A 25628-nucleotide genomic window follows, 5' to 3' on the forward strand; every position below is an offset into this window, starting at 1 on the left:
GAATTTCCTAACGGAAGGGGAACGACCTCTTGAGGTACTTTTAAAAAACTAGGTTATAGCCGGTATAACCCAGTATAACATTTTAACTTTCTCAGTGTTATAGCTATTAAACAGTCAGTAAATAGCATATCTCGAGAATTAACACGTTACATATAAGAATACACGTTTTATATTATTCTATCAAGGATCTTTAATCCTCGTTTTTAAATTGTGTATGCATGTTAGTTTAATTCTATTCATTTGAATAAATTTTATTGTACCGTGTGCGGAGCAGTCATAAAAATAAATTTGTGTAACCCAGTGTGATCTGACACTTGGCCCTCTATATAAGGGCATAAAACCATAAGAAATAGGTGTGATATGTAATGGACCAAGTATTATAAGAGGTATTATCTGGAAGAGTGTCAAGTTAGTTCCAGTAGTCTGACGTTTCTTATGTATTTGCCAATATATGTATAGGAGTATGGTAATGTAATGGAATTACATTTGTTTTCAGATATAAATGATCTTGCTGCTATTAAACAGTTTTCTTAAAAAGACCAATGATAGATTCATTGGAGCGGCTAAACTATAGTAAGATACAACTCCTTCAGACTCCTTGAAGTTAGCTGTGGATTGTTTAGTTTATTTTACAAGTAGTCTTTCGAGAAGAAGTCATATCTGCAGTTTTACAGAAAAGTGTCCAAGGACGAAGGAAACTCTATCCATGGAGGTTAAAAATTCAGATATTGAATCCTTAAAATCTGATAAACATATTAAACGAAAAAAGTTCAAGAGGTTGAAAGCTGAAACAGATATGAAAGAAAGTGAACATGTAAACAGACCAGAAAAAGTGAGTAACAAGAAAAGAACAATGCAAACTTTAAAAATAGAATATGAACATACAAAAAATGATTCTAAGAAAGAGAGGATAAAAAAGTGTAACAAGTCAGATACTGACTCTGATTCTAAGGAAAGCAAAAATCTATATGATCTGGATATTGGAAATAATGTGAATAAAGAAACTGAAGGTATACAAATAAAAACTGAAACAAGTGAAGATAATTTACTCAAGTCTGATTGTATGGAGAAAACTATGCACGGTCCACATAAATCTGTGAAAAGTTCAAAGTCCTCTTTGTACGTACCATCTTGGATGAAATCTGATAGTGATATCTCAGACAGTGAAAACTCAGACAGTGAAAACTCAGATAGTGAAAAAGTGAACATTTCATCATATCCGTCATCAAAACCCATCCATAAAAAGTATCGTCAGAGCATTGAAGTAATGGAAGAAACAGAAATACCTACATGTGATGTTCAGGAGGATATAAAAACACTATTAGAAATCAAAAAGTTTCAAGAGCGAATACCTCGAGAACTATTGCAGGTATTTATATTCTTAATTATTGACATCTTTACTTAACTGTCTATAAGTATCACATAATATTAAGTTGGCAACATCAATAATACCAAAAACACAATTTTGTTTTAGTATTTAAGAAGAATAAAGGTAAATTTAAGGCATAAAGTACCAATTCAACATACAATCGAGTCAAAGACAGGCTCGCATACACCTACACCAGAGGAGAACGAACGTTTTGAAAGTATAATACCAATAACAAAAGGTTCATTCACTCCGGCAGAGGATAAAATTATTGTTGAAAACTGGGAAGCATTTTGCAAAGTATGTAAAATCCTACCACTTTTATTTTATGCAGATCTTGAAAACTAGAATTTTATCGAAAAATTAATTTATCACAGGCACATAATTGGAATCCGAAAAATGTACAACCATTTTTATATTTTAAACAATATGGAAAATTTTGCATGCCTAGTGTAAAGGAAAGACGGAAATTTGTACAATTTTTAGCAGATGGATTACCTTCACGCACTTTGTACAGTGTTTATCACAGATTTAGGAACTTATACGAACCTCATAAACAGAGCAGGTAAAATACCAATAACTGAAAAAAATCAATTATCTATAAAAATATTAAAAATTAACTATTGTTCATGTATTTGTAGGTACAACTCCAATGAGGATTCATACATTTTGTCTCTTTTTAAAGAAAATACAACTTTGAATCAAGCTAGGAAGTTTGCTGACTTAGGTAAAATTTTGAACAGAACAAGAGCATCAGTTTATCGCCGTTATCGATTATTAAAACGCAAGCAAGAAATGGATAATAATCTTTCGATAACGTGAACGTCAAAATTGTGGAACTGTACTTTTACTTACTTGTAAAATAAATACTTATTAAAAAATAAGAATATATTTCTAGGTGTTAAGGTTTTTGTTAAATTAGGATAATGAAAAAGACAAGAGTTATTCAAGCGTATTTATGAAAAAATGCATACAATAATTAATAAACTATTGTATCAAAGTATCTAATTAAACATTTCATACTCCTTGTATAACTTATCCGAATTATTATAATGCAGTTTCAATTATCTCCTAATATTCAGCATTTGCTTAATTACTAAAATATAATTATACCTAATATTCTTCCTCAAAAGATTGGTTGCTCATTCATTGACTACACTACCAAAGGCTTCTACAGCCTCTAAAGAAATATAATGTTGGAATTATGTACAATTTTATTTGAATAGGATGTCTCATTTTTTTATTGTTACATAAATATCATGTGTATTTTATGTTCTACACTGTTACAAGCAGGATTATTACTATTAGCTTATGCAATTATTGTATTATGAGTCGCTTGACATGCAGTTACATAAAATCTGTGCCATTCTTGCAAAGAAAGAATTTTTACAATTTTTATCTAAAAGTAGCTGTATATCAATAACAGTTTTTAATATATATTTAGAAGTAAAAAAAAACTTGAGACTACTGTATTTTCATAAATGTAATACAGAGCACATTAGTCGGCTATTTAGTATTTCAAGATTTTGTATTAATTTAGAGTATTTTGTAATAATTTTGTATTATTACAAAAAAATTGCTGGTTACGTAAAGATATAACAAACATTAAAAAATAGCGAATAAAAATGTTGATAATCGCTATAGCTCTCTCTTTGCCGATGGACCAATAACTTCGAGTCATCCTATTATGCAAAAATATTCTATGATTCCTTTATTCTATTGAATAATTATGGGCGTACTATTTGTCGTGTTTAAAAAGACCACGCGGATTGCCGACCCAAGCGTGAATTGCTTTTATACTTAAAATATACATTGTATAGTTAGCAATTAATTTAGTAATGTAAATGTATACTACAATTTTGTGATATATGTTCACAAATGATAGAATCCATGAATGGTGCATTTACTTACCCCATTATATAATGATTGAATAATATTTACTTTTTACAATAGATACTGAAAAAAATCTAGTACATAATACTTTTTTCACTTTGTAAATAAACCTGAAGGATCTTGAGATATTAACCATACATTATTTCATAGTTTGAAAGCTCCAGTTGAAAATTATATTGCCTTAAAATAACTTAAGAGTACTAAACCATTATGAATCTGGGTTAATTTTTCGGTTATTCATTTTTCTTTATATCAGTAGTAATCAGTCTCTTCCATCTAATGTCTGAAGCAATTACAATCATTGAAGTTTGCATTGTACCAAATACCCATTTTTATGATGTCAATTACTTTGATATACACATAATTAATTTGACTTTTTCCTGATGACGATTTTTTGTACATATATCAAATCAATATATTTCTGTAAAGAAATATAAGAAACTTCGCACTGGTAAAAATGTATTGATAACACCATTGAATCCAATAAAAAAAAAACCAGTGCTTCGAAGCATCAAATGTATCTATTAAAACCTCCAACGATTCATTCAGAATACAATACTTAAAGCAAAATCAAGTTCTTGTGCTTCATTCGTTTATGGAGAATGTTAACCATCGGTCATATTTATATGTTAAAAAAAACATCATCAGCTGCTCATATACTTAAGCGCAGTATATTTAACTCCTTGCACTATTTTCACGAGTCTGACTCGTGATGAAAATTTTAGGCCAAACTTGAATATTACGAGTCGAACTCATGATCCTTAATCTCGGGCCAAGTATGAATGTCTCGAATGGGATTCTTTGTCCCAAAGCAGGCCACGTGCTACCTAGTATACATGTTCGTGGTACAGTTTCGGGACTCGATCTCCGCCGCTTCGGCTCCTCTCCTGACCATTTAGGCGCATCACTCGGGCACGGCTTTTTCTGAGTTAAATCGTAGTGCAAGGAGTTAATTACTTATAAACCTCAATAGTTCATGCATTACTACTATAGTACTCTTACGATGGATTCGCAAAGTAGCACATCTGCTACATTCATCAGTTAATTGTCAGCAAGTAAAGGATGAAGAGTTTCATTGCACTTGAACTGACACTTTTACCTTAGAACATCTGACCTATCACAGCCAGTGATCGTACAGCTGACTGCACATTATTCACATGAATATGATGCGCAACTGCATGATGGTGATCCTCAACTACCATCTCGCCATATTGTGCACGACAGCGTTTCTGATGCGCGAACAAGCTACCACTGTGACTGTACGCTGCACCACATGTTTTACAAACATACGGCTTTTCACCGGAATGAGTATAGGTGTGTTCCTTAAGGGTGCTAAGTCTCTTAAAGGCCTTGCCGCAGGTCTTACACAAATAATTGGCTTCCCCCGTGTGTCGTGTCAGATGTCGACGGAACGCTGAACTCACAGCGAATGCTGCGCTGCAGACATGGCACACAAAAGGTTTATCTCCTGTATGAATACGGATGTGATTCGCTAAGCTGGTGGTGGTTGTAAAACCGCTGTTACACGTTTTACAAACATGTGGCTTAACCCCCGTATGTGTTCTCATGTGATAAGTTAAAGACGAGTTGCTAGGATACACTTTACTGCAAATATGACAAAGGTATTCTCTCGGAACCTTTTCCTTAGGTTTATTATGCGTCTTCTGGTGCAGAGTTAAACGTGCTCTACTGGCACAGACTTTTTTACATATTTCACAAGTCACAGGTTCTGATTTTAATTTATGTGTGGAAACATGACGTCGCAAACCCTTTTTCGTAGTCATTACCTTATCACAATGCTGACACTTGTATTCTCCAGTGCCCTCTTCCTCACTCTCTTCCTTCTTCACATGCTCGTTACTGGACTCTATGTTTCCTGTTGAATTTGGAAATGAATCGTCATCCGAGTCAAAGAGCTTATTGTCGTCCACTAAGTTATCCAGGAGTCCATGGCCGTGTTTCTCTGCATGCTTCTTTAGCGTGTCTGGCCTGAAGAACCATTTCTTACACACAGTACAAGAATATTTCTTGTCGCCGTGCACCAGCGTATGTCTTTTAAGATTCTTTAGGGAAGAACAGTACTGACTACATATTTCGCATTTGTACAACTCAGGAGCATTTTCAAATTCATCAGGTTCGTTTGTGACACCTGTTTCGTCATCGGTATCCTCTTCGCTCTTTAGTTCCTTTTTAGGTGGTCTATCGTCCGCTGAATCTTCCGTGCGAATTTGCTTGATGATGTCATTCACTTTCTCCGTATGTGACTTTAAATGTCGCACCAGGCTCTGGGGTTTGGAGAAACACGCATGACACAGTTGACATGCGTGTGGCTTGGAGGCGTGTACCTTCTTATGTTTCTCCATGTTTTCTAGCTTGTAGAACATTTTGAAGCAGATATTACATTTGTGCTTTTTATCGTGGACGAGGGAATGCTTCTTAAGACCTTTCTGAGTTGCATAACGTTTAGAACAAACCTTACACTTGAATTTTAGTTCCTCTGAGTCTTGACTGTCACTACTGGGATCGTAATAGTCATCCTCTAATTCATCCTCGCTGTACGCTTTGCTTGGTATAGATTTTGTCTTCCGAGACGACGTTCGTTTTGGTTGAGGCTTGTTATCCTCTTCTACATTTTCATTCAATAATCTTTCGTCAAGATATTCTTCCTCCATTGTTTCAGGATTTTTTGGTTCGTCTTCCTTTATCTCCGATTTGTGGTCAGTACTTATTGGGTCATTTGGTATTTCTATTTCTTGCTGAGAACACATGGTCTCCGAGACACTCTCTGCGGTTAACATAGACTCCTTTTCATTTGTCTTTGACGCCTCAAAACCGATGTTGCATAAGAAGAGTTTCTCGTCTTGGATATCGATATCATTTTCACTTATGGCTTGCTGTGCATGAGTATAAGATTCGGTCGAATTGGAAAATTCTTGAGAATCTGTAGACTGCATTCCTTGTTTTGTGAAATAATTTGATTGTGGACTGCTAGTTTTCTTTGTTAACATTATACGAGTTTGCGGCTCCGTTTGCGTGCTTGAATCCTGATGGAATAGATATTCATTCACTACTTATGCGTTATAGATAAAATGGTATTGGCAACAGGCTAGTTAACAATATGATTGCTAGATGTTACTAGTATAGCCAAAATTTTATAGGGTTCTATCTTATACATACCATTATATTGCATCTGGCAGGTTTATTGTAATACAACCTGAGACGTGTATCAGAGTGTTGACATTGCTGACGAAATTCATGAGCAACACTAGCCTTATAGATGCATACATCACAGATCAATGATGGTAATCCATCCTGTTCATTGATGTCGATGGACCCGCAAACTTGAATCTTTTGGGAAAGACCAGAAAAATCGTCCACATCTTGGTCAGCACAGAATATGGGTGACAAATTTGTACCTTCCGAGAGACACACACGACATACTCTGTCCATGTTAAGTGGGAGGCCAAAGTAGCTTGCATTCATCGTCATTTTAAACGAAAAATCGCTTACTCAATTAATTATTCAGTCTCTGCAATTAATATTACACATTAATTCCACTGACTTATGTCTCAAATCAAAGTGTTCGTTCAACACCATGTCTTTTTATTTTATATGATTTTTCATTAACTACTAAATTTATTTCCATATGCATAAAGAAGAGTATTACCTCATACAAATAAATAAATATATTTTAAAAATTCAACTTTCAAAATATTATTATTCAAATTTTTTTCAAGTAAAAAACTAAGCAAAGTAACGCCCCTATTAAAGTCTTTATTTGATTCCAAAAGTAGGTAATAAAAAATTGAAAAGTACAATACGACCAATATTTTGAAAATAAAATATAAAAAAAAAAACGTCAAGCAATATTTTATTATATTGGATCATTATGTATATAGATAGTAAAAGAATCGGTGGAATTGCTCTGATATTGACACAAGAAACAAAAGTATGTCTCTCATAAATGCATTCAGTAGAGATACAGCAAGTAGACACAAGATATCGGAGAAAAAAAAGAAGACGAATTCGAAAGATTAGTATAAAAAAATGAGAGGTTCTCAACCTCCGGACCTGTTATATATCGTGGGAACGTGCCACGATGTTGAGTTGATGTCTCAGCAGTGATGCCCAGACAGGGTTTGGTACATTTCGGGCACGTTGACACTTCAGCAAGTTATGTTATCGTTGATGAGCAATTTTCAAAGTTACTCTCAAGTTATATCAAGTCGCATCCGTATCGTCTCCATTATATGTCCATCGTGCCCTCAGGAACTACACAACGATTATCCGCCACTTCTTCTGGTTGTCTCCCCTTTGTTCAATGGCTTCTCCAAGCACCTCTGCTGTATGATCGACCGCGTAGGTTGAGAACAATTTATTTCTTTCCTACGTTATTTTCCCAGCGACATCTACGCATACAGTAGAAAAGTATTCCGTCAAGTGATGTACTGACTTATTAATGATCGGTGAAAAATTAAAGAAAACTAAACGCTTACGATTTTTTCTATCTTCCCCACACAAGGCCGAACACTTCCTTCTTCATCGAACTCGGCGGCACTGTGCCGTAGACCGACTCTACTTCATGCTAAATAATGTATAGGATTTATTAAACAATTTTATAAACAGTATCATTGTTGTATTCTAATTATTATGGTAGTATAATGAAATTATTCATATTTTAAAAATAAATTAGTTATCGTTTACTGTTTTATGGTATTGAATGATATATACTGTTTCGGTGTAAACTCACCATTAGTTTTGTGAAGTACTGATAAACAATAGATGGTAGCACTTTCGTATTTACTTTGTTCATGGCGTGTTGTGCAGTATTGTTATTTATTATAAGAGGTTTTTGTTCGAATATTTAAAAGTGCTTTGGATCAATGATATTTTTATTAGATGTTATTAGTGTGTCATCGATTAATTTATAAGTATTAGTTGTACTGAATTTGAAGTAATAATTTTTATTTGTTTTCAGTGTAATATCACATGTACTTACTCTGTTATAGATTTCTTATAAAAAACTATTTATAAGTAGAAATAATTTGTTGATTAATCATGGACGATTCTGAGCAATGTCAATTTTATGTAAAACGAAAGAAACGATTCTGCCGCATGACAGTAAAGCAAGGAAATAAGTACTGTGGTGAACATCGTAATATAGACCCAGTTCTGGGCACTAACGAGGATGGTATTCTGAATGTTAAAAGAGTAGAGTGTCCTCTTGATCCAACTCAGTAAGCACAGTTTCTTCTGGCCAATAATAATTTCGTATAACCCACATATAATTTATAGCGTTATTCCAGTACATGTTATGAGACAAAATTGGCCAAACACTTAAAAGTATGCAATGCCAAACGTGTGATTGATATGCAGCCTTCGTACATAGTAAAAGGAATTAATTTGGATGTGAACTGCAAAAATCCAGTGCATGTACCACTTCCACAATTAGATCAATCGATCCTGGAGACTGTATTAAACAAAATTAATATCGCATACAGTTAGTAATATTGTACATGAGTAAGTAATATTAATAAGATTCTTATTACATATAGTAATGCATTGTAGAAAAGTTACCTACGTTTCCTGAAGCAATACTAACTCATGAAATATTGGAGGATGAGCTTAATAATACCACATATGGTAAAACTGTTAGAAAACATTTACTCCAAAATGCATCTTTACTCAAGCATTTAGAAAGAGTTAATTTAATTCGCGAGAATACGTGTTTTATTGAGTTTGGAGCAGGGAAAGGTATTATACAAATCATCTTTTATAATACAAAACCTACAATATGTGTGCCACGATTACATGATACGTAAATTCAATTTCTCATGTAGGAAAACTGACATATTGGTTGGCACAGATGATAAAAAAGGATAGTAGTTCTTCAATTGTACTAGTGGACCGTTCGAGTCACAGACATAAGAGCGATAACAAACTCAAAAATGAAGACTGCAGCCTTGGGGTAGTCAGAATACGAGCAGATATTGCAGACCTTCGACTAAGCTCTGTTCCAGAAATAAAAGAATTTAATTATAAAGTTGGAATTGCTAAACATCTCTGTGGTGCAGCAACTGGTAAGTTCGAGTTATTAGTACTAAAATCAGGATGTTTAATCTAACAGTAACAAAATGTTGCATTTCAGATCTGACTATACGTTGTCTAGTGAATTCAGTGCAGGATAAAATCAAAACGCATGTAGCTGGTTTGATAATAGCATTTTGCTGTCATCATAGATGCGAATATGCTTCATATGTCGGAAAACAATATTTAGCAAAGTGCGGTTTCACAGCTGATGAGTTTCCCATTTTATGCAGTGTCGCAAGCTGGGCTACATGTGGTACAGGTTTGAGTAAAGAGACCAGAGTAAAGAATAGTAAAGAAGAAAGCAAAAACACAAAGTAATTATTTAAAATGGCAGTTCTGTTGGAATGCCTATACAATAAGAAAGACTGTAAAAAACAATTTATTTTCAGTTTAACAAAAAGCTCAGCAGCTATCCAAGACCGTGAGGCTACTGGAAGGAAAGTAAAAACACTTTTAAATTGGGGACGAGTAGAATATTTACAAGATGCTGGATTTGATTGTCAATTATTATATTACACTACTTTTGACGTATCATTAGAAAATATGTGTATAATAGCCAAAAAGCATAATGTACATTAAAAATATAAAAATAATAAAAATCTATTTAATATAAATTATTATAAAAGTGTATTGTTAATTGCAAACAAGGTGTAAAACTATAACTCGCTATAATCTTAAGTTATGTATTTACATATATACAGTTAAACTTACTACAATTTCTCCCGCTTCATATTCCCTCATACTATAGCAAACTGTTTCCCCCTCTGCGGTCCGCGCCTCGCCCTACGCAAGTTTAACGTAGTCAAACTACAAACTTTCCATTGAGTGGATTAAACGAGCATCTCTGTAGGTTTCGATAGTTAATAAAAGTTGTGAACATCATTGTTCAATGAACGGAGAACTGGAATCAGTATAATACAGTTCATCAACCAAGTCTGTAACACTTGGGAACTCATTGATCTGAGGTACGTATACAACAACCTGTTTTAAATTTACATCACAGCGAGTAAAAGTCATACATTACGCGAAGGGATAACTGTTTGTCGTAGTACAGATTGAAGGATCATTGTACGGATTAATAATATTACTCTAAATATGATGATAAATGAAATAAATCAAAGGTATTAAATATGTACTAACTTTGTTTAGTTTGGAGTATGTAAAATTGAAGCATCATTTAAGCCGTATAGCATTTATAATATGTAGTGTAGTATAGTATGCGCCACGCCTCTGTTAAATTGAACACACGTATTATACTAATTAGCTGAGTTCATTTAAAAGAAAGATGTTTGGAATATAACACGTACCTATCTATATTAATATATAGACAAGTGTCTATACATTTATACATTTTTTCCCCTTCTGTTAATAAGATGTAATACAAAGTTATATAATGAAATGAGATCCCTCTTTGTTTTTTTCAGAAGTAACTGAGTCTTATATTTCTAAAATGTCAATTTTAGACGAGCGTGACGCATACCTTAATAATCCATACTTTAGGGGCCACGAGTATGGTAATTTTACTCCGTTCTATGTTGCTGTTGCTATCTGCTCTGTTATCGGTGGCTTCCTCTTCATCCTGAATATTGCCTTTTGCTGGTGTTCTCGTCATCGTGATTACTGGCAGAATCGACATACTGGTGAGAATGATATTGTAATATAGTATTGTGATTACTGACTGACGATTTATATAGGTTTCTAGTTTTCTAATTTTGTAATGGTCTTTTTCAGGTAACCGTTGGATACAATCACTTTGGACAGTAACTCCACACAACAATCCTCCATTAGACTTGTCTGAGCTGGAATCAGGGTTGACTAAACATCCACAAGTGAGGGACCAAGTTGTACAGTATCATCATACCAAATCGTCATCGGGAACACCGCAGCCACAAGAATATATGGAACTTCACAAGCGAGAAAGTGAAATCTGATTATTTTAAGTTTCAAGTAAAACGTCCAGCAGTATTTACTGCAAAATTACAAATATTTATCATACTTAGAAGACGCGGAAGTTGAAAATGGGCTTACACGTATTTTGGCCTGCCAGTGCCTGTTTGACATTATTTGTTGTAGGCGTTATAATGGTCCTATTAAAGTATGGACCACGTATTTGTAAGACAAGACACGAACCACTTCCGTCTGATCAAGACTGGCAAGGGAAAGCATATTCCCAACAAATCTCAGTTTCACTAGCTTAGCATAAATATTTTATAATTATACGTACGCTATACTAACGTAGCAGTACCTATACTTCTTTTATACTTTTTTAACAACAGGTATTATTCTCTAAATTTTTACAAGATTTACACTCTGCTTGAATAGAGACAGAAAGAAACAAAGCAGATAACTATCATCATATGATAGTAGACTATTTCAGATCATAGATTCCTAATTACAATTAAAATGTATCATGCATGCTACAACCAATCATTCGTATACAATAACTGTTCATAGAATATAAATACAAGAAAGGGCAATACTGAATAAGTATTTTTAATCAAATATGCAAGAAGTCTCTGAGAGTAAATGATATAAAGTACTGAGACTGTTGCACTTAATATAAAAAGAAACGATCATTCGTGAAACGATGACGAATTTATATCTCTAACGCTAAATTTTAACATATATTCATTTACATGTTTGTGACTTATAGATTACTATAAAATAATTCCGTCCACGAGAAATCGAATTTTAAGTTAATCATACTGTATACTTCTAAAGTGAGTGAAAGGGTAATGCACACATGAAAATGAATTTATATTTCGCAAAAATTTATTCAATCCGTCCAATTATTTTTCATAGGTGTATAATTAGGTTCAGAAAGATTGTTGCGATAGAATTTTATAACGCATGTACCTTACAATTTTACAAATAAAATAAAATTGCTTTATGTAAATTGATGGTCAATTTTCCCATTTGTGTGGATCGCGCTCAAAATACGTTTCATATGAATAATCGCAGCATTTATCTTCTAATTATATTATATATTCAGCATCATTTATAGGTATAACTGAAAAGATTATATGTATGTAACTATTTCGCATTTCGTATAGATTGGTGTAGATTGGATTGGATTGTATCGATATCACTGGATATCACTGCGAGTTTTTATAATTTTCCCATTGCCACGTACATATAACGGGTGTGGCAAATATATAGGGTGGGAATAGTGGAAAAAGCAACAAGAACTCTAACTATATTGCTTATTTTTTAATTCTATACTCTAATCACAAGTACAATTTAAATTTGAGACTTTAATAGTTTTCAGATTAAAATGGAGAAAACTAAAACTATAATGACAGAGGTATTTATACATCTAACAATTAATATACATCAATTTTATAAATCTAACCTCATTGGAAAAATGTCTGTATTCATATCTTTATAAATGAATGCTTTCTTCAGATGATTATTCTTTCAGATGCAAAGTGTTGAAGATACATTAAAAGCTTCTCTGCACAGAGTGGATGGGATAGAAAAAAAACTGAAAACTAAATTGCTGACATTTGAAAATCGTGAGAGACTAGAACGTGAGTTAGAAGAAGTGAAAGAAGTACTTAAACGGAATGAGGAACAATTAAAGAGTTTAAGACATGAAAACACAAGAACTTTCATGGTAGCAGCTGCCTTAGTGTTTGCGTGTTTCTTATTGTTTGGTCTGTATTCTATGTTTTTTGGAACAATTTAAGTGTTAACTTCAAAGTGGGATTTTAAGGATTTTTACAAGTGATCGATAATTGACAGGATAAGTGATATTCATCTGCATTTTTTATTATGGTAGTGTTACAATTTACAAATTAACATAATATTGCATAACACCATTATAACTCATTCAATCATTCCAATTTTGATCTTCCATTTTGTATTAATACATTAAATATAAGAATTAAATAAAATAAAGTACTTAAATTTCATTGATGATTAATACAAATAAAAGGCATATGCTTAATATATGGAAAATTAGTAAATAAAAAACAGTTTTCAGTCATTAATGTTTTTCACCGGGAGATATTCTCACTGAAAGTTTTATAAATATATATTAGGAAAGTGTTCAATTTCTAATTCATAGGGAGTTGAGTTTATATATTATGTGCTGATATTCAGGACCATTGCATATATTTAAAAGTATGCAATATATTATAGTTTTCACTGTAATCTATGCAGAAGCGAGCATGTCATATTGTGGTGAACCAGCTAGACGGCTTCTAATATATTTAGCATGTGTTTCTGTGTCTAGATAACTACCCCGCACAGCAGGATCCTCTTTCATTGCAGTTCGCCATTCCAGCTTTTTAAATAAACAAAATATTTTGCGATATTAGATAAATGTTTTTTGAACAACTTCTTGTTCGATTATTAATACAGTATATGACAAGTATACTTACCAATCTTAAAAGCCGCTCACGAGGTATAACATATTGATCACCGCGTAAAACTCTAATAATATCAGCTCTCTCGCACCATGGCCATATCATTAAATCCAGCATTCCTGGTTTACTTCCTCCAAAGAATGGTGTCCCTCGTTTTGCAAGTTCTCTATCAAGAACTTCTAAGCCAGCTAAAGCCTTGTCAAATAAATCCCGGTCAACTATTGTTTCTAAATACAACTAAAGCAAAAAGAAAAAAATTAACTTTAATGAGTCAAGTTAAGAATAGTTTATCAAGTATTCTTCATTGAATGTTTAGTCAACAAAGACAACATTTTTAATAAAATAATACCTTGTACATAATTGTTATAACTGTATTAAATCTCTCAATAAGTAGTCTATCCTTAGCCTTAGCCATAGGATCAGTTGGATGAAGACCATTTTGTGGATAAGCTTCATCCAAATAATCTGCTATAATTAGACTTTCATATAGAATTTCTCCACTCTCAAATTCTAAACAAGGTACTTTCCCCAATTCATTTTTCTCCAGTAACCATTCTGGTTTTCGAGTAAGATTTACATAAACCACATCATACCTGTAAAAGTATATATAATATTACACAAATCTATTTCTCTGAAAAGTCCTTCACAAAAAAGTCACACCCCACGACATTAATAAACAAATAAGAATAATTATACTCACGGTATTTGTTTAGCATCAAGTACAAGATGTATTCTTTGTGCGTAAGGACAAAATCTCATACTGTACAACCGTAGCTTACCAGGTGTAATGGGTGGGGCGACAGAACCTGATGACATAAAGTTTAAAAATATTTTTGCATGAAGTTATTACTGTCCTAACAATATAAAGTCTTTAAAATAATACTCACCAGGTCCTAAATGCTTGGTACTCATTTTTATTTGACAGAATCTTGAAAAATGTATTAGTTTTTTATTAAAATATAATCCTCCTTTAAATTAATTGGCTCTTGACGTTTTACAAGTACCGGTTCAATGAAGTAATACACGGTGACAGATTAAGTTGATCTAAACCAAGGTTATTCCAAAATCACATAATATACGCACGTATAATAGAACTTTATCTCATAGAAGGTTCCAGGCGTTCACAAATTCGTCAATCCGTTATCCAAATAACTCAAGGTGGATTTCTATGCTTTTGATCCGCTACCAAACCTTTAGATGGAAGCTTTATCAATGGTACCGCTTCAACTGGAAATAGTGGTAATCCTAAACTGAAAATTTCCGTATAGTAGATACAGCAGTACTTTAACACTGTAGGTACAGCAGATAACTGTGAAACGAAACGAAAATGAAGAAATATATAACAGAAATATTGCATCATATATTGTAAGCTGATTACAACATGATATGATATTGATAGACCACAGATAACCAATTTTTAAACAACCTTAGATAAAGGGATGGTAACCAATGAATAATTATACTGTGATATAATTGTCCGTATCATAGTATTTATAGATTACAATATTCATAGAAATATATGACTACCTTAACAATTTACATATATAATACTAAAAAAAATGTTTGAGCGGAAGAGGTGAAAAATAAATAATGGCAATTACAACATTTCAGTATCTATTGTCATCTTGTTGAGATCACAAGGATATTTAGCGGAATTTCATCTCTGAATATTCCTGCGTGACATTTAATTATTTTCACAGAATATTAAAGTAATGATTACACTCAGTAATTTTTATTAACCGGAAGACACAGACTTTGTTAACGGGTAAAAATAGAATGTTCAACTGGATCGATGCTAGACTAAATTCTCGTTGAATTAAATAACCGAAACAAAGAAGAGTAATTAAGAATAAGAAGCCAGGAACGTAACTCGATGATGGATCTATAGAGCAACAAGACGCAGACCTTGTCTACGTAGTCTGACGAAGGTAAATGGAGATAAGAGCAATAGTAAAATTCATAGTAGATATGGCGGATCCGGTAGGCTAAAGGGTGTATTGGTAGAAAGGTCTTGCCGAGGGGGGAGGTTTTGGAGGGTCGATGTGGCAGTAGAAGGTAGGTGGAGATAGGTAGATACCAAAGTATAAGTCGAGGTAGAAGAAGGTCGCACATAATATATAGGAGAGAATAAGAGGGTGAGGAGTGGTACGTGCTATAGTTGTACGAGGATGGAGGGAGGAGGTCACCTCCAGTGAAGGAGAAAAGAGTGGAGAACCAAAGGAGGAGAGCGCGGGCGCTGATTGGTAGCAGAATCGATTAGCTGAGCCAGGGCTAAGCTCCTGCAGCACAGCAGTTTCAGCGACGCCACGAATTTCCCGAAAGAGGGGTTTCCCGTTGGTCCCGCCTCTCTGCCAGGATACCCCAAGGGTTCTCCATGGCAACCCGAGCAATTCGCCAACCGACGGCAAGAGTATCCCGCCAACGCCGACGCCACCGCCGCCGCCGCCACCACCGACACCGACGTCTGGGCATTTCGTTTACATTCTACAGCCCCAACACAAAGCACATTGATTTTGCCGACGACTGATACAACCCCGTCGGCCCGTTTAATTAGAACATGGCGACTTTAATACAAGCGCACGACAACAAGAACAACAACAGCGGCCCTCCTACACCTTTTGCCGTTTCTCGCTGTTAGAAAGGGGGGTCGCTTATCTACCTAACCTATCGTAGCCTATATTAGAATCAGCCATCCTTGCTCATCCATCATCGCCATCATCATTATAACTGTCTTCATCGTCATCATCACTCTCACCCTGGTCATTCCTGGCGTCGGCGTCAGTTGCGTCACTGGTGTCCTGTGTTGAAATTATTTTGAAAATTCCGGAGGACACATGCATTTTTTGTTTTAATCATCCCCCCCCCCTCTCTCTCTTTCTCTCTATTGCATTCGTCGCTCATTTAAAATTCATTCGCACTCACTTTCTCGTTGACTCTCACTCTTTCAATTTTCCACTTTCTCTCGCTCTAGGACTAGATTCTCTAAACGCCTAACGCTACACATGAAAACACTCTATCTACATCGGTCGCTGGCCAGTGTTTCACAGAACCAGTTTAGAAACGATGTACCAGACAATTTCCGTTCCAAAACTGATTGCTAACTGGTCTAGTGGAACACCGATACAGTGCTAAATAATTAATTTTATCGTACTGCTTACATCTTATTGAGTGGTATGGTACAATATACGTCTTAGGAGTTACGTTTCATCGACAGAGGTACATTTTAATCATCGCGCAGTCACAGCATCCGAGTAATCATCCACAAGAGAAAAGGTTACTCCTAGAACAGACCCCATACCCATACCCCATTATATACAAATCTCGATTATACATGAGAATCACAAGTCTTCCAAAATTTGATCCAGATACCAAATAACTTCGATAAATCCCACTTCCAATGAAATCAAAAAATTAATTGTTTTTTCCTTCGCACTCTAAAAAAAAAACAGGCAAAATGACGTCAATTGGATAACAATAATCGATCGCAGAATTACCATCACCCAGATGCTTGACAAACGCACCCGATATAACAAATAAGTTAAAAGACTTTATAATACACGCATTATTTATACCTTAAACCTACTACGCGTACCGACGGCTGATCCAGGACGATGCACAGTGATTCTGAAGTTCATCATCGGACACCCCGTCGGCTCACGAGTCGATGTCCATATATCCACACGCGTACTCCGGGATTCACCCGTATGCGAGTACAATCATTCTATATGTACAACGTTCTTACACTGCGTAACGCATTGTCGTATCCGCTCGAAAGAGTTCGATAACGCCACCGTGTTTCCGATTTATCTGATTCGTAAGATTCTTCCAAGATGGTATAGATAAAGGAACAAGGGTCGAAACAATTATGACAGAGAGTTCGGGGGGTTCGAGGGAGTGTGGGGGTATACAAGGTTCAAAGGGACAATAATGGGCTCCCCGAAAAAAAAAGGATTCGTTCGCGGCTCATAACTGGTCACGGGTTTAACTTGTACAAGAATGGCACGGTGTAGCACAGCACAAGAGTACTTAGGTACGAGTACACGGGTGCACGACGATCAGGGTCAGGTTGTGTCTCAGCGAGGTGTCCCCAGGGCACCCCAGTGTTCGGCGGTGGGTCATGCGTAGTGTGGGTACGTGCCGAGATGAGGCGGAACGTGTCCAGAGGCTGTATGATGACCGGCGTAGAGGTTCGCACCAGGACTGGACCAGTAGCTGGATGCCGACTGGAAGAGTCCGCCAGGGACGGAAACGGAAACCGATGCCGCCGGTGGTGGCATTAGATTCAACTTGGCGTGTCCGTATCCCGACATGAAGAGTTCGCTCTGATATTTATAAGCCGCAGGATCGGCAGCAGCAGGTTGCGTCGCCGCCGCGAGACCCTGAAAGTCGAACTTGTAGGCGTAACGTTTCCCGTGGACCTTCGTCATGATGTTCTTGTCGTAGTAGTACCTGAAACAGCCGTCGACAAATACGGCAGCCATTAAGTACTTTGGCGCCACATTCGATTATCCGTTAAAAATCGCAATTCAAATTTCTCAGAGATATTTCCCGTAGTTGCGTAACGCTATTAGAGATATGAAAAAAGATAATAAACATTTCTAATTCACTTCTATTTATAGTATTGACCGCCTATGGATATATATATATACACACTATATATACAATGTGTATATTTGGCTCTGTAGGGATGTCACAGTTAGAACGTGATTGAAATTTCCCCCTGGCACTCCCACCACCCCTCCAAACCCTACAACACCCTCTTTGATATATACCTACATATGTTGTGTGGATATACCAGTCCTACACTGTGGCTCTCTGTGAAAACGAATTCGTTTCGTTCGATCAATTGGAAATGAAGATTGTTTTAGTCTGGCTGAAAGTTCCGGCTGGTTTATTGCATTTTGCACTTTTTTCTAAACGGTTCTATCGGCGCTGTAAAAACTTGAACGATATATAAAATGATTATTGCAAAATACTGTGATATTCGTTTTGATTTTTCACAGAGAGCAAAAAAGCGTCAATATCGAAGATACCAGTGAAGATAGGTAATCAACGTTATCTAAGTGATCGACTGAAGGTACTTCAAAATTTATAAAAAAATAGTTATTGTTCATTGACTATCGATTGCTCATCCGAAGTAGATTTAATTAAGACTGACAATAAACGTGTAACAAGATTTAGTATAAGCTTTGAAACTAGTAAATTAGATTCCAATAATATATCCAACATAACAGTCTGTTCTCAAGGTGTTAAAGATAATTTTTTAAATTCCGCTCGAATGTGACACCCGCTATCTGCCTACGTATCTAATCTTCTACCAATGGATAAATACTCACATGAGTATGGTGAACCTGCAATTATATAAAAATGATAATTTTTGTTCCTCTTTTTTTAAACTCACCTCAATGCTCTAGAGAGTTTGTCGTAATTCATATTGGGCTTTGATTTTCTTTCGCCCCATCGTCTCGCAACTTCGTCAGGATCCGTCAACTTGAATTCGCCATTGGTACCTTCCCACGTGATACAGGCTGCGTTGCTCGAGTCGGACAAGAGTTCAAGTAAAAATTGCCAAAGTTGAATCTGACCAGAACCTGAGCTAGCGAGGCGACTGCTTGTCGCACCGAACATTTGGTATGGATCTGCAAAGAGAGAGAAAGCGAAATGTGATAAGAGACAGTTGAAGATTAAAAAAAATATAAATTCATAACGTGCATAGTGAAAATAATATATAGGTAGATAAATGTCTAAGTAAAACAAGGATGGAGAGTGTGATTGAGGAAAACAGAGGATGAATTTTAATTACAGGTAATTGCAATGAGGAATTGGTACTTAAAAAAATATATATATATATTACATGACAAATGGAATTTAGACTGTCCTCGGATATACCTACTTATTCTATGCTTGTTTCCCCTCCCAGAACTCCCTATCGCCCTTAAAAGCCTTACAATGCGTCATCACCGTCGCTTACGACTACTCAGCCATTTGAGAACCCTAGAACTCTGTACAAAGGATATAATCGCAACCCTACAATAGAATAGAGTTCATTTGGATCATAATAATTTCAATTGAGAGAACGTCGCAGAATCGGCCAAGTGGCATGATTCGAAAAAGTCTTCCAAACTTTCGAGTACCCTCCACCGTAAAGGTCGGCCATTTTTTTAATAGATTTAATATCAGTCGCGAAAATCTATTGAATTTATGAGATTAAGAATTTTATTGTACATATTCATAATTTTGATAAAAAATTATTTTCTACGTATCACACATCACTCACGAGCTTAACATTGTAAGACTGTGGCAGTTAATACCGTGGATAATGGCTGTTAGAAAAAAAATTTATATATATTTCAACCATTTATTTACGAGGGTAAATGGCGATAGATTCATATAGGGACAGAAGCCGAATTACTGTCGGACCTCAAAGGTCGCCTCGCTCGATGAACTTTGTGAATGCGCGCAGTGATCGTCTTTTGATCGAACGGTAATTCACTTACGAGTTAATAATGGAGGAATGGGGCGAGTCTGCGATGTACTCCCATTTATTCGTTCGAGGTTGAAACGAGGGTACGATAACAGGGATGGACGGAATACCTACATTCTGACAGTCGGTATAAAGATTTGCTTTACGCTCGAGATAACATCTACGGGGAGGGGTGAGACTTTTCTTTCTAGAACAATCCAGAAGAAAACATATCTCTGGACAAGAAGGAACCATCGTACTTTTAGTTTCGCCGTACTGGACAAGAAGACACTGCAGGTGTCAGACTCATATTAAACCTGGACTAGAATCTTTAGTGTCATTATATTCAAATTATAAAATATATTTATATATAGGACGCACGAAGAGGCGTATTTGTTCATTTTTTATTAACGCAAACAATCCTTTCGATAATGGAGTAATATTTTAGGGTGCGACCACAAGAAATCAGGACGTCATTTGAATTGCGCGATTAACGGGAATCGAAGAAATTCCATGCACCATCTGTCGGGATTTTATGGAAACACAATAAGCATACCCGCAAGAGCTATTTATCCCAGTGCATACTGGGTAATTGAGAGTCACGGTTGTCACGATGTGACGATAGGTTAGGTGGGGGACACTGAGAGGGGGAAAGTGCGTGAACTTTTGAAAAAGTATCTACCTACTACATACCAGGCTGCCTGAGGTGGGAATGCGTGTCCAGTGCTGATTTCGACAGGCCGCTCCCGTATCCTGAAACGCAGGAAAGTAACCTTAAAAGTATTAAGCATGGAGGACTTGAGGGATCGTATCGCGACGACGGTAGGAACGACCCGTCGGATCGCGTCGCGACGCCCCGTGAAGTACACGGATCATGAAGAATTGGAGTCCCTCGAAGAAAAATCAGGATCTCCGTAGGAGAAAGATGAAAAAAAACAGACGCACTCGAGCGTTAGAAATACGTTAGAGAGGATTTCCGTGTAGGCAAACACGAGCCGAGTGCTCAGTATACGTTTCTCTCCCTACTTCTGTTCGGTCCCGGCCTGTCTGCTAGTAGCATTGCTACTGGTGCTACTAGGGTTGGTAGTAGCATCTCTCGCCACCTTATCAACTCGATTCGATGGGATTCGGCACACTGGACCAATTCGTCGGTCACGTTCGCGAGAGCGTGCAATTTGCTTAGGCACAATGCCCCTTGATTTTCGATGGGGAAAAGTCCACTGGCAGTTATTTTTCTTGGCGATCAGTCAAAATTCTAGGGAACTTTTTTTTTACGTTACACATAAACGACGTCAGGGGACGATCGTTAATCATGACGAAAGAATAAAAGTGAATTGTTTTTTTTTTGTATACAGATACAATCGTCCAAGTGGTGACGATCACGTGGAGGAATTGGAATCAGTGGGATCAGCACGTAAGGGGTCTGGATCTTTAAGTAGCAGTTGGTGTCCGCTATGTTAAACAATTCGATTTGGTGTCTGATTGGCAACGGGACAACCTTCGAGGGTCTGAACGTGGTGGAACGACAATTCTGGGGAAGGGCGGGGGGGCAGCAATCGTGATCGTCCGTATTTCGTAGGGGCTCAGCCGCAATCAGTATAGCCGCGGGGCTGTTGCCACCCTAGACAACAACTAGGATGAACGTTAACGTCAGAAGCGCGTCGAGGTTACCTCCTGGAATTGGTCTACCCGGGTGAACGTCACCTCGGCATGGTGCTCCCATTGTCGCGCGTATCTGCGCATTCACAAGCAATTACTTGGGGCGGGGTAATCCTGTTACGCACCGTGGAGCCTCCTCAAGGGAGGATCAAAGGATCCGCCATTCCGCGCTGATGCTCTCTTCGGATTCGACCCTGTACGATGATGCTACTCGACCTGAAGGGAGAGCAGAAGAATAGGGCGAGGGTAACGGAGGTAGAACGTCGAAGACACTCTAGGAAGGGCTAAAAGAACGAGTACAAAGGTCAGTGGATGAACGAGAGAAATATCTGATCTTGCCGGACCTAACCTATAAATTTCTATCCAGAATACGTTCCCGCCTGTCCGACTCACTGGGACTTTCTCGAAGAGTCTGATGTGATAGACAAAGAACACTGTGTACGCGATGCCGAGAGGATGAAAAAGGTAAAGTCGAAAGGCTAAGGTTTTCCCATAGTGGTGGCAACCCCCTCGACACCCCTGTCTTCCCCTGGCACAAATCACAGTGCCGTAATAAGTAAGCTAGCACGCGACTGACAGAGCCCGTGATCGAGGGGTAGGTGAAAACTCTGGCCGGCTTGACTCTACTTGGCCCAACGTGACCCTACAGGAAGCAGGGGCCGTCGTGCTGCCGGATTTTGGCTCTGGTTTCGAGCTCTGGTCGGGGGGGACACGGATCGCCGGCAACAAGTCAGTGGGAAACGGTTCGCAAGCTAGTAGACGGAACGGAACGAAACGGAACCGGGCGAGGATAGAAATGCGTGCAGCATATTGGGGTAAGTATGAGATAGGGTGCCGGGACGGCTATCGTAGTCTATATTATGTCTTCTGTAGTACATACATGGTCACGTGCCTATGCGTGACACGTTCACGCATCAAAGAACACCTTCTATAACCCCCTATAGTATATCGTGATAACTTCCATTCCCATTCCCTCAGCTACCACCGGGACCACTTTACGTTTCAACTTCACCAGGATGCCGTCGGCTGACTTAGCAACCTTGTCAACTCGTGCGTAACCATCCTTGGAACATAGGAAAAGGATCTTACTAAGACTTGGAGAAGTCGCTCGAAGCATGAGTAGATTAATGAATGGATAAAGAAACGGCGGGATATTTAAATCCTCGAAATCGAAGAGAGTCAGATTGGAATCTCTTTCGGTTCGACGCGACCTCATTCTACGTCACGACATACGTCGATTAGAGACCGATTAACGTTACCCCGGGTGATATCGACGTGCTTGTAAATCTTGAGAGGGAGAAGCTGGTGGGTGAAAAAATAATACGAAAATTGGGGGATGAATTTGGGACTAGTCATTTGAAGGTCGACCCACCTCGGACGGAACTGTTTGACTTTGAGAATCGACAAATGGGAATTACCTGGGAGGCCGTCGAAGGGTGCTGTATACGAGTTATGGGAGGTGGCCAGGATGCACGAAAGGGTAGAGAGCAAAGGGCCGATCGTTATTATCGAGGTATAAGATAGTCACGCTAGAACCGTAGGCGATGAGGCGCGTGAGCGAACTGCCAAGGCACGCGCCGCTCTAGAGCACGTAATTATCATAGGGGGGGCAGGGTTGCCTACCGTCTAGCTAGGAGCCCCATGGGTCATGGGGGACTTTGGGAATGGGAAGGGAGTCAGAGAAGTCGGGTCGGCTCGGGTCAGGAAGTCACGCAAACTCTCAGTCGGGCTATTTTTATTGTTCTACAACTCGTCTTAAAGTCCCTCGCCACCCTCTTCTACTTTGCTTTACGCTCTACCTCACTGTAATACAGTCCGAATGCACTCTGTAGTCAGACGTGACATCTGTCACGAGAACTCATTGCACGAAGGAATCTGCCAGTACACGATTACCACGAACAGACTATATAAAGCCGCTCCTCACGTGGATTAATGAAATTCTTTAGAATTTCGTATCTTCCTATACCCGCCGCGAGTGCGAGAAGGACGGACTTATGGCTAGTTGCGTGAGCAAGAGAAAGACAGACATAGGTGTTGACTCGGTCCCGAGCAAGTTCAAAACCCTATCATGAATTGGCTTACACCGTGAGTGTATCTTTTAACGATCATACTTTTGAATGATATGAGATATCGATATGATATTTTAATATATTTCAATCGTATTTCATAATTTAAAGTTTAATTATATAATTAATTACGGCTGATCCAAAATTCTTTGGAACTACGTCGTATAGCAATGAAAGCTCAACGACGTATGAACGGTATATTACTACGGGCGCACGAAGTATCTTTGAGAACGTTCCGAGCTGAGGTAAGTTTGGCGTTGCTAAGGCAGTTTCCGCCGGAATCGCACTATCCAGACTACTTCCGGTATATATCGACGATCAGCGAATCTTCTTGAGTCTTGCGCGAAGAATCTCTACTATTCAACTTTACTCTACTCTACTATCTCTACCACAGGTCACTATGCAATTGCCATGTGTTACTTCTCGAAAACTGGCAAGCGGAGTAAAGTGTATATGCACAGGCATAAATATAGCGTATGATATATGTATAAGATATATATATTTTTAAAATTATAATTCCTCAAAATAATCTTGCCAAAAGAAAAATCTTCGTAACGTTCTGGGCATTGTTTTTTTAGAGTGCCTAAGTGGGCATTACTGTTCGGTTACGAATATACAAAAGTACACCGGATACCCAAAATATAATTGGAACGTAGCAGAGTGCCAAGTGTGATTCACGCTTTTTACACGCGTCCCGTAGTATCGGCCAGAAGTCGCGGGAGTTGGTATACAACTCGATTCAAAATTGCAAGTCGTCCGAATAAATGTCTTCTCTCTATCGCATGTCGATCTCGAGTCGAGAAGAAAAGCCGGTACAGTTTGAGCGCCGTTTCCAAAGCAAGAATCTTGCCCACTTATATTCGGATAGAAAGCACGGGTTAAGTGACACGGTACGGAAACGTTCTTTGCGAATAAATTTGCGCGGCAATTTTGAATGCCGCGCGAAAGTTGACTATTAAAAAAAAAAATACTCGTAAACATTAAAAAATGTTACCCTCGAAGGAGATACATAAAACTAAAGTATCGTCTGGTATCCATGAATTTGAGATTAATAAAAGAAAATTTTTTTCCACGAATTTCGAACCTTGAGAAAATATCTGTATTCAGAATCGCAAGGGTAACACGTACAAGAGGATGACCACGAGGATGGCTAGCATAATTTCAATTTCATGGGGCGAATGAGTTTTACAGTGCCGGCGGTCACACGCGCCAGCTAATTTCGGGGTAGCCGGGGTGCTGACGTTTTCCTCTGTTGTGGCCCAAAGTGTAAACCCAGTCAGAGTCAGTTAGGGCTCGGGGGTGGACCAAAGAAGGTAGAGAGGGTTGCACAGCTCCTGACAACGGGGTTGCCGGGACGCGTCGCCCAGAAAACCAGAAGCCGTTTATAACAAGCTGCCTGCGGGCACGTCTCTGATCTCTGCAATGATTGTTCCAGGGGATGGAGGGATGCTGGGCTCCTAGCCTGCCCTACTCCGTTTCTCTACGGTTCCTCGTCCTCGTATTCCTATGGTAGCCGTAGCAGCGCGTCGGGCGTCTCTCTGCACCCTGGGGGCTCTCGACGACAAAGGGGCCGCGGTTCAACGCGCCACAAAGCGCCGGGACGCCCACGCCCTATGCCTCCGACGTCGAGCCAACCCTCAGACAACTCCGAGCGGGAGCCACGACGCGTGAACTTGCACCTACCACCCATCTACCTAGATATACCCATTACCTAGCTACCC

At 37.8% G+C, this 25628-nt stretch overlaps 8 protein-coding genes across 21 annotated transcripts in view; 5 read left to right on the forward strand and 3 right to left on the reverse strand.

Moving 5' to 3' along the window:
- Positions 1-143: 143 nt before the first annotated feature.
- LOC107263407 lies at positions 144-2494 on the forward strand. 2 transcript variants are annotated; one of them, XM_015730584.2, is made up of 5 exons: positions 144-408; positions 497-1369; positions 1475-1666; positions 1744-1931; positions 2008-2494. In XM_015730584.2, the coding sequence occupies exons 2-5, from the start codon at positions 707-709 to the stop codon at positions 2186-2188; spliced, it is 1224 nt and encodes a 407-aa protein (XP_015586070.1). In that variant the 5' UTR covers positions 144-408; positions 497-706; the 3' UTR covers positions 2189-2494. The 2 variants fall into 2 exon arrangements, with proteins under 2 accessions (XP_015586070.1, XP_015586071.1); XM_015730585.2 differs by having other exon boundaries at positions 156-386.
- Positions 2495-2589: 95 nt separating this feature from the next.
- On the reverse strand, positions 2590-8100 carry LOC107263396 (zinc finger protein 708). Of its 4 annotated transcripts, none has more exons than XM_015730562.2 (6): positions 8010-8100; positions 7756-7844; positions 7331-7668; positions 6676-6788; positions 6437-6607; positions 2590-6303 (listed from the first exon to the last, which is right to left on the reverse strand). In XM_015730562.2, the coding sequence occupies exons 4-6, from the start codon at positions 6736-6738 to the stop codon at positions 4360-4362; spliced, it is 2178 nt and encodes a 725-aa protein (XP_015586048.1). In that variant the 5' UTR covers positions 6739-6788; positions 7331-7668; positions 7756-7844; positions 8010-8100; the 3' UTR covers positions 2590-4359. The 4 variants fall into 4 exon arrangements, with proteins under 4 accessions (XP_015586048.1, XP_024936520.1, XP_015586047.1 ...); XM_025080752.1 differs by having other exon boundaries at positions 7323-7668; XM_015730561.2 differs by having other exon boundaries at positions 6437-6788.
- On the forward strand, positions 7835-9957 carry LOC107263406 (tRNA:m(4)X modification enzyme TRM13 homolog). Of its 4 annotated transcripts, none has more exons than XM_025080769.1 (7): positions 7835-7853; positions 8269-8496; positions 8566-8759; positions 8828-9013; positions 9100-9339; positions 9408-9663; positions 9739-9957. In XM_025080769.1, exons 2-7 carry the CDS (start codon positions 8318-8320, stop codon positions 9926-9928), a joined length of 1245 nt encoding a protein of 414 aa, XP_024936537.1. In that variant the 5' UTR covers positions 7835-7853; positions 8269-8317; the 3' UTR covers positions 9929-9957. The 4 variants fall into 4 exon arrangements, with proteins under 4 accessions (XP_024936537.1, XP_015586068.1, XP_015586067.1 ...); XM_015730582.2 differs by lacking the exon at positions 7835-7853 and adding an exon at positions 8051-8169 and having other exon boundaries at positions 8238-8496; XM_015730581.2 differs by lacking the exon at positions 7835-7853 and adding an exon at positions 8051-8169.
- Positions 9958-10164: 207 nt separating this feature from the next.
- LOC107263415 lies at positions 10165-12245 on the forward strand. The gene is made up of 3 exons (XM_015730608.1): positions 10165-10314; positions 10774-10989; positions 11081-12245. Exons 2-3 carry the CDS (start codon positions 10800-10802, stop codon positions 11278-11280), a joined length of 390 nt encoding a protein of 129 aa, XP_015586094.1. The 5' UTR covers positions 10165-10314; positions 10774-10799; the 3' UTR covers positions 11281-12245.
- On the forward strand, positions 11099-12245 carry LOC107263418. Its single transcript, XM_015730612.1, has one exon. The coding sequence runs from the start codon at positions 11368-11370 to the stop codon at positions 11545-11547; it is 180 nt and encodes a 59-aa protein (XP_015586098.1). The 5' UTR covers positions 11099-11367; the 3' UTR covers positions 11548-12245.
- Positions 12246-12391: 146 nt separating this feature from the next.
- On the forward strand, positions 12392-13263 carry LOC107263417 (coiled-coil domain-containing protein 167-like). Its single transcript, XM_015730610.2, has 2 exons — positions 12392-12653; positions 12771-13263. The coding sequence occupies exons 1-2, from the start codon at positions 12624-12626 to the stop codon at positions 13035-13037; spliced, it is 297 nt and encodes a 98-aa protein (XP_015586096.1). The 5' UTR covers positions 12392-12623; the 3' UTR covers positions 13038-13263.
- Positions 13100-15037, reverse strand: LOC107263414 (pyrimidodiazepine synthase). 2 transcript variants are annotated; one of them, XM_015730607.2, is made up of 6 exons: positions 14803-15037; positions 14607-14647; positions 14420-14525; positions 14069-14312; positions 13735-13956; positions 13100-13637 (listed from the first exon to the last, which is right to left on the reverse strand). In XM_015730607.2, the coding sequence occupies exons 2-6, from the start codon at positions 14629-14631 to the stop codon at positions 13506-13508; spliced, it is 729 nt and encodes a 242-aa protein (XP_015586093.1). In that variant the 5' UTR covers positions 14632-14647; positions 14803-15037; the 3' UTR covers positions 13100-13505. The 2 variants fall into 2 exon arrangements, with proteins under 2 accessions (XP_015586093.1, XP_015586092.1); XM_015730606.2 differs by having other exon boundaries at positions 14724-15037.
- A 152-nt stretch (positions 15038-15189) lies between these two features.
- Positions 15190-25628, reverse strand: part of LOC107263410 (transcriptional regulator ERG homolog) — a 31749-nt gene continuing 21310 nt past the window's right edge. For 4 of the 6 annotated variants that reach the window (XM_015730593.2, XM_025080774.1, XM_015730595.2 and 1 more), the window contains 3 exons: positions 20876-20935; positions 19121-19358; positions 15190-18168 (listed from right to left, as the gene is read on the reverse strand). In XM_015730593.2, the coding sequence (XP_015586079.1) occupies positions 17835-18168; positions 19121-19358; positions 20876-20935 (632 nt within the window). In that variant the 3' untranslated portion in view covers positions 15190-17834. The remainder of the gene's footprint in view (positions 18169-19120; positions 19359-20875; positions 20936-25628) is intronic. The other 2 variants (XM_025080777.1, XM_025080775.1) reach the window with 1 other exon arrangement.

This window comes from Cephus cinctus, unplaced genomic scaffold (assembly GCF_000341935.2).
Source record: "Cephus cinctus unplaced genomic scaffold, Ccin1 Ccin1_scaffold0153, whole genome shotgun sequence".
NCBI classification, from domain to species: Eukaryota; Metazoa; Arthropoda; class Insecta; order Hymenoptera; family Cephidae; genus Cephus; species Cephus cinctus.

Excerpts from the sequence above, each read along its gene's own strand:
- LOC107263407 (XM_015730584.2), top strand. The coding sequence starts at position 707 with ATGGAGGTTAAAAATTCAGATATTGAATCCTTAAAATCTGATAAACAT. Across the intron at positions 1,667-1,743 it reads ACTGGGAAGCATTTTGCAAA|GCACATAATTGGAATCCGAA; the intron begins GTATGTAAAATC and ends AATTTATCACAG. Across the intron at positions 1,932-2,007 it reads GAACCTCATAAACAGAGCAG|GTACAACTCCAATGAGGATT; the intron begins GTAAAATACCAA and ends ATGTATTTGTAG.
- LOC107263396 (XM_015730561.2), bottom strand. The coding sequence starts at position 6,748 with ATGACGATGAATGCAAGCTACTTTGGCCTCCCACTTAACATGGACAGA. Across the intron at positions 6,304-6,436 it reads CTGCCAGATGCAATATAATG|GATTCAAGCACGCAAACGGA; the intron begins GTATGTATAAGA and ends CTATTCCATCAG.
- LOC107263417 (XM_015730610.2), top strand. The coding sequence starts at position 12,624 with ATGGAGAAAACTAAAACTATAATGACAGAG. Across the intron at positions 12,654-12,770 it reads CTAAAACTATAATGACAGAG|ATGCAAAGTGTTGAAGATAC; the intron begins GTATTTATACAT and ends TTATTCTTTCAG.
- LOC107263415 (XM_015730608.1), top strand. The coding sequence starts at position 10,800 with ATGTCAATTTTAGACGAGCGTGACGCATACCTTAATAATCCATACTTT. Across the intron at positions 10,990-11,080 it reads CTGGCAGAATCGACATACTG|GTAACCGTTGGATACAATCA; the intron begins GTGAGAATGATA and ends GGTCTTTTTCAG.
- LOC107263406 (XM_025080769.1), top strand. The coding sequence starts at position 8,318 with ATGGACGATTCTGAGCAATGTCAATTTTATGTAAAACGAAAGAAACGA. Across the intron at positions 8,760-8,827 it reads CAAAATTAATATCGCATACA|AAAAGTTACCTACGTTTCCT; the intron begins GTTAGTAATATT and ends AATGCATTGTAG. Across the intron at positions 9,664-9,738 it reads GAAGAAAGCAAAAACACAAA|TTTAACAAAAAGCTCAGCAG; the intron begins GTAATTATTTAA and ends ATTTATTTTCAG.
- LOC107263414 (XM_015730607.2), bottom strand. The coding sequence starts at position 14,631 with ATGAGTACCAAGCATTTAGGACCTG. Across the intron at positions 14,526-14,606 it reads TACCAAGCATTTAGGACCTG|GTTCTGTCGCCCCACCCATT; the intron begins GTGAGTATTATT and ends TTATGTCATCAG. Across the intron at positions 13,638-13,734 it reads GTGAGCGGCTTTTAAGATTG|CTGGAATGGCGAACTGCAAT; the intron begins GTAAGTATACTT and ends TTATTTAAAAAG.
- LOC107263418 (XM_015730612.1), top strand. The coding sequence starts at position 11,368 with ATGGGCTTACACGTATTTTGGCCTGCCAGTGCCTGTTTGACATTATTT.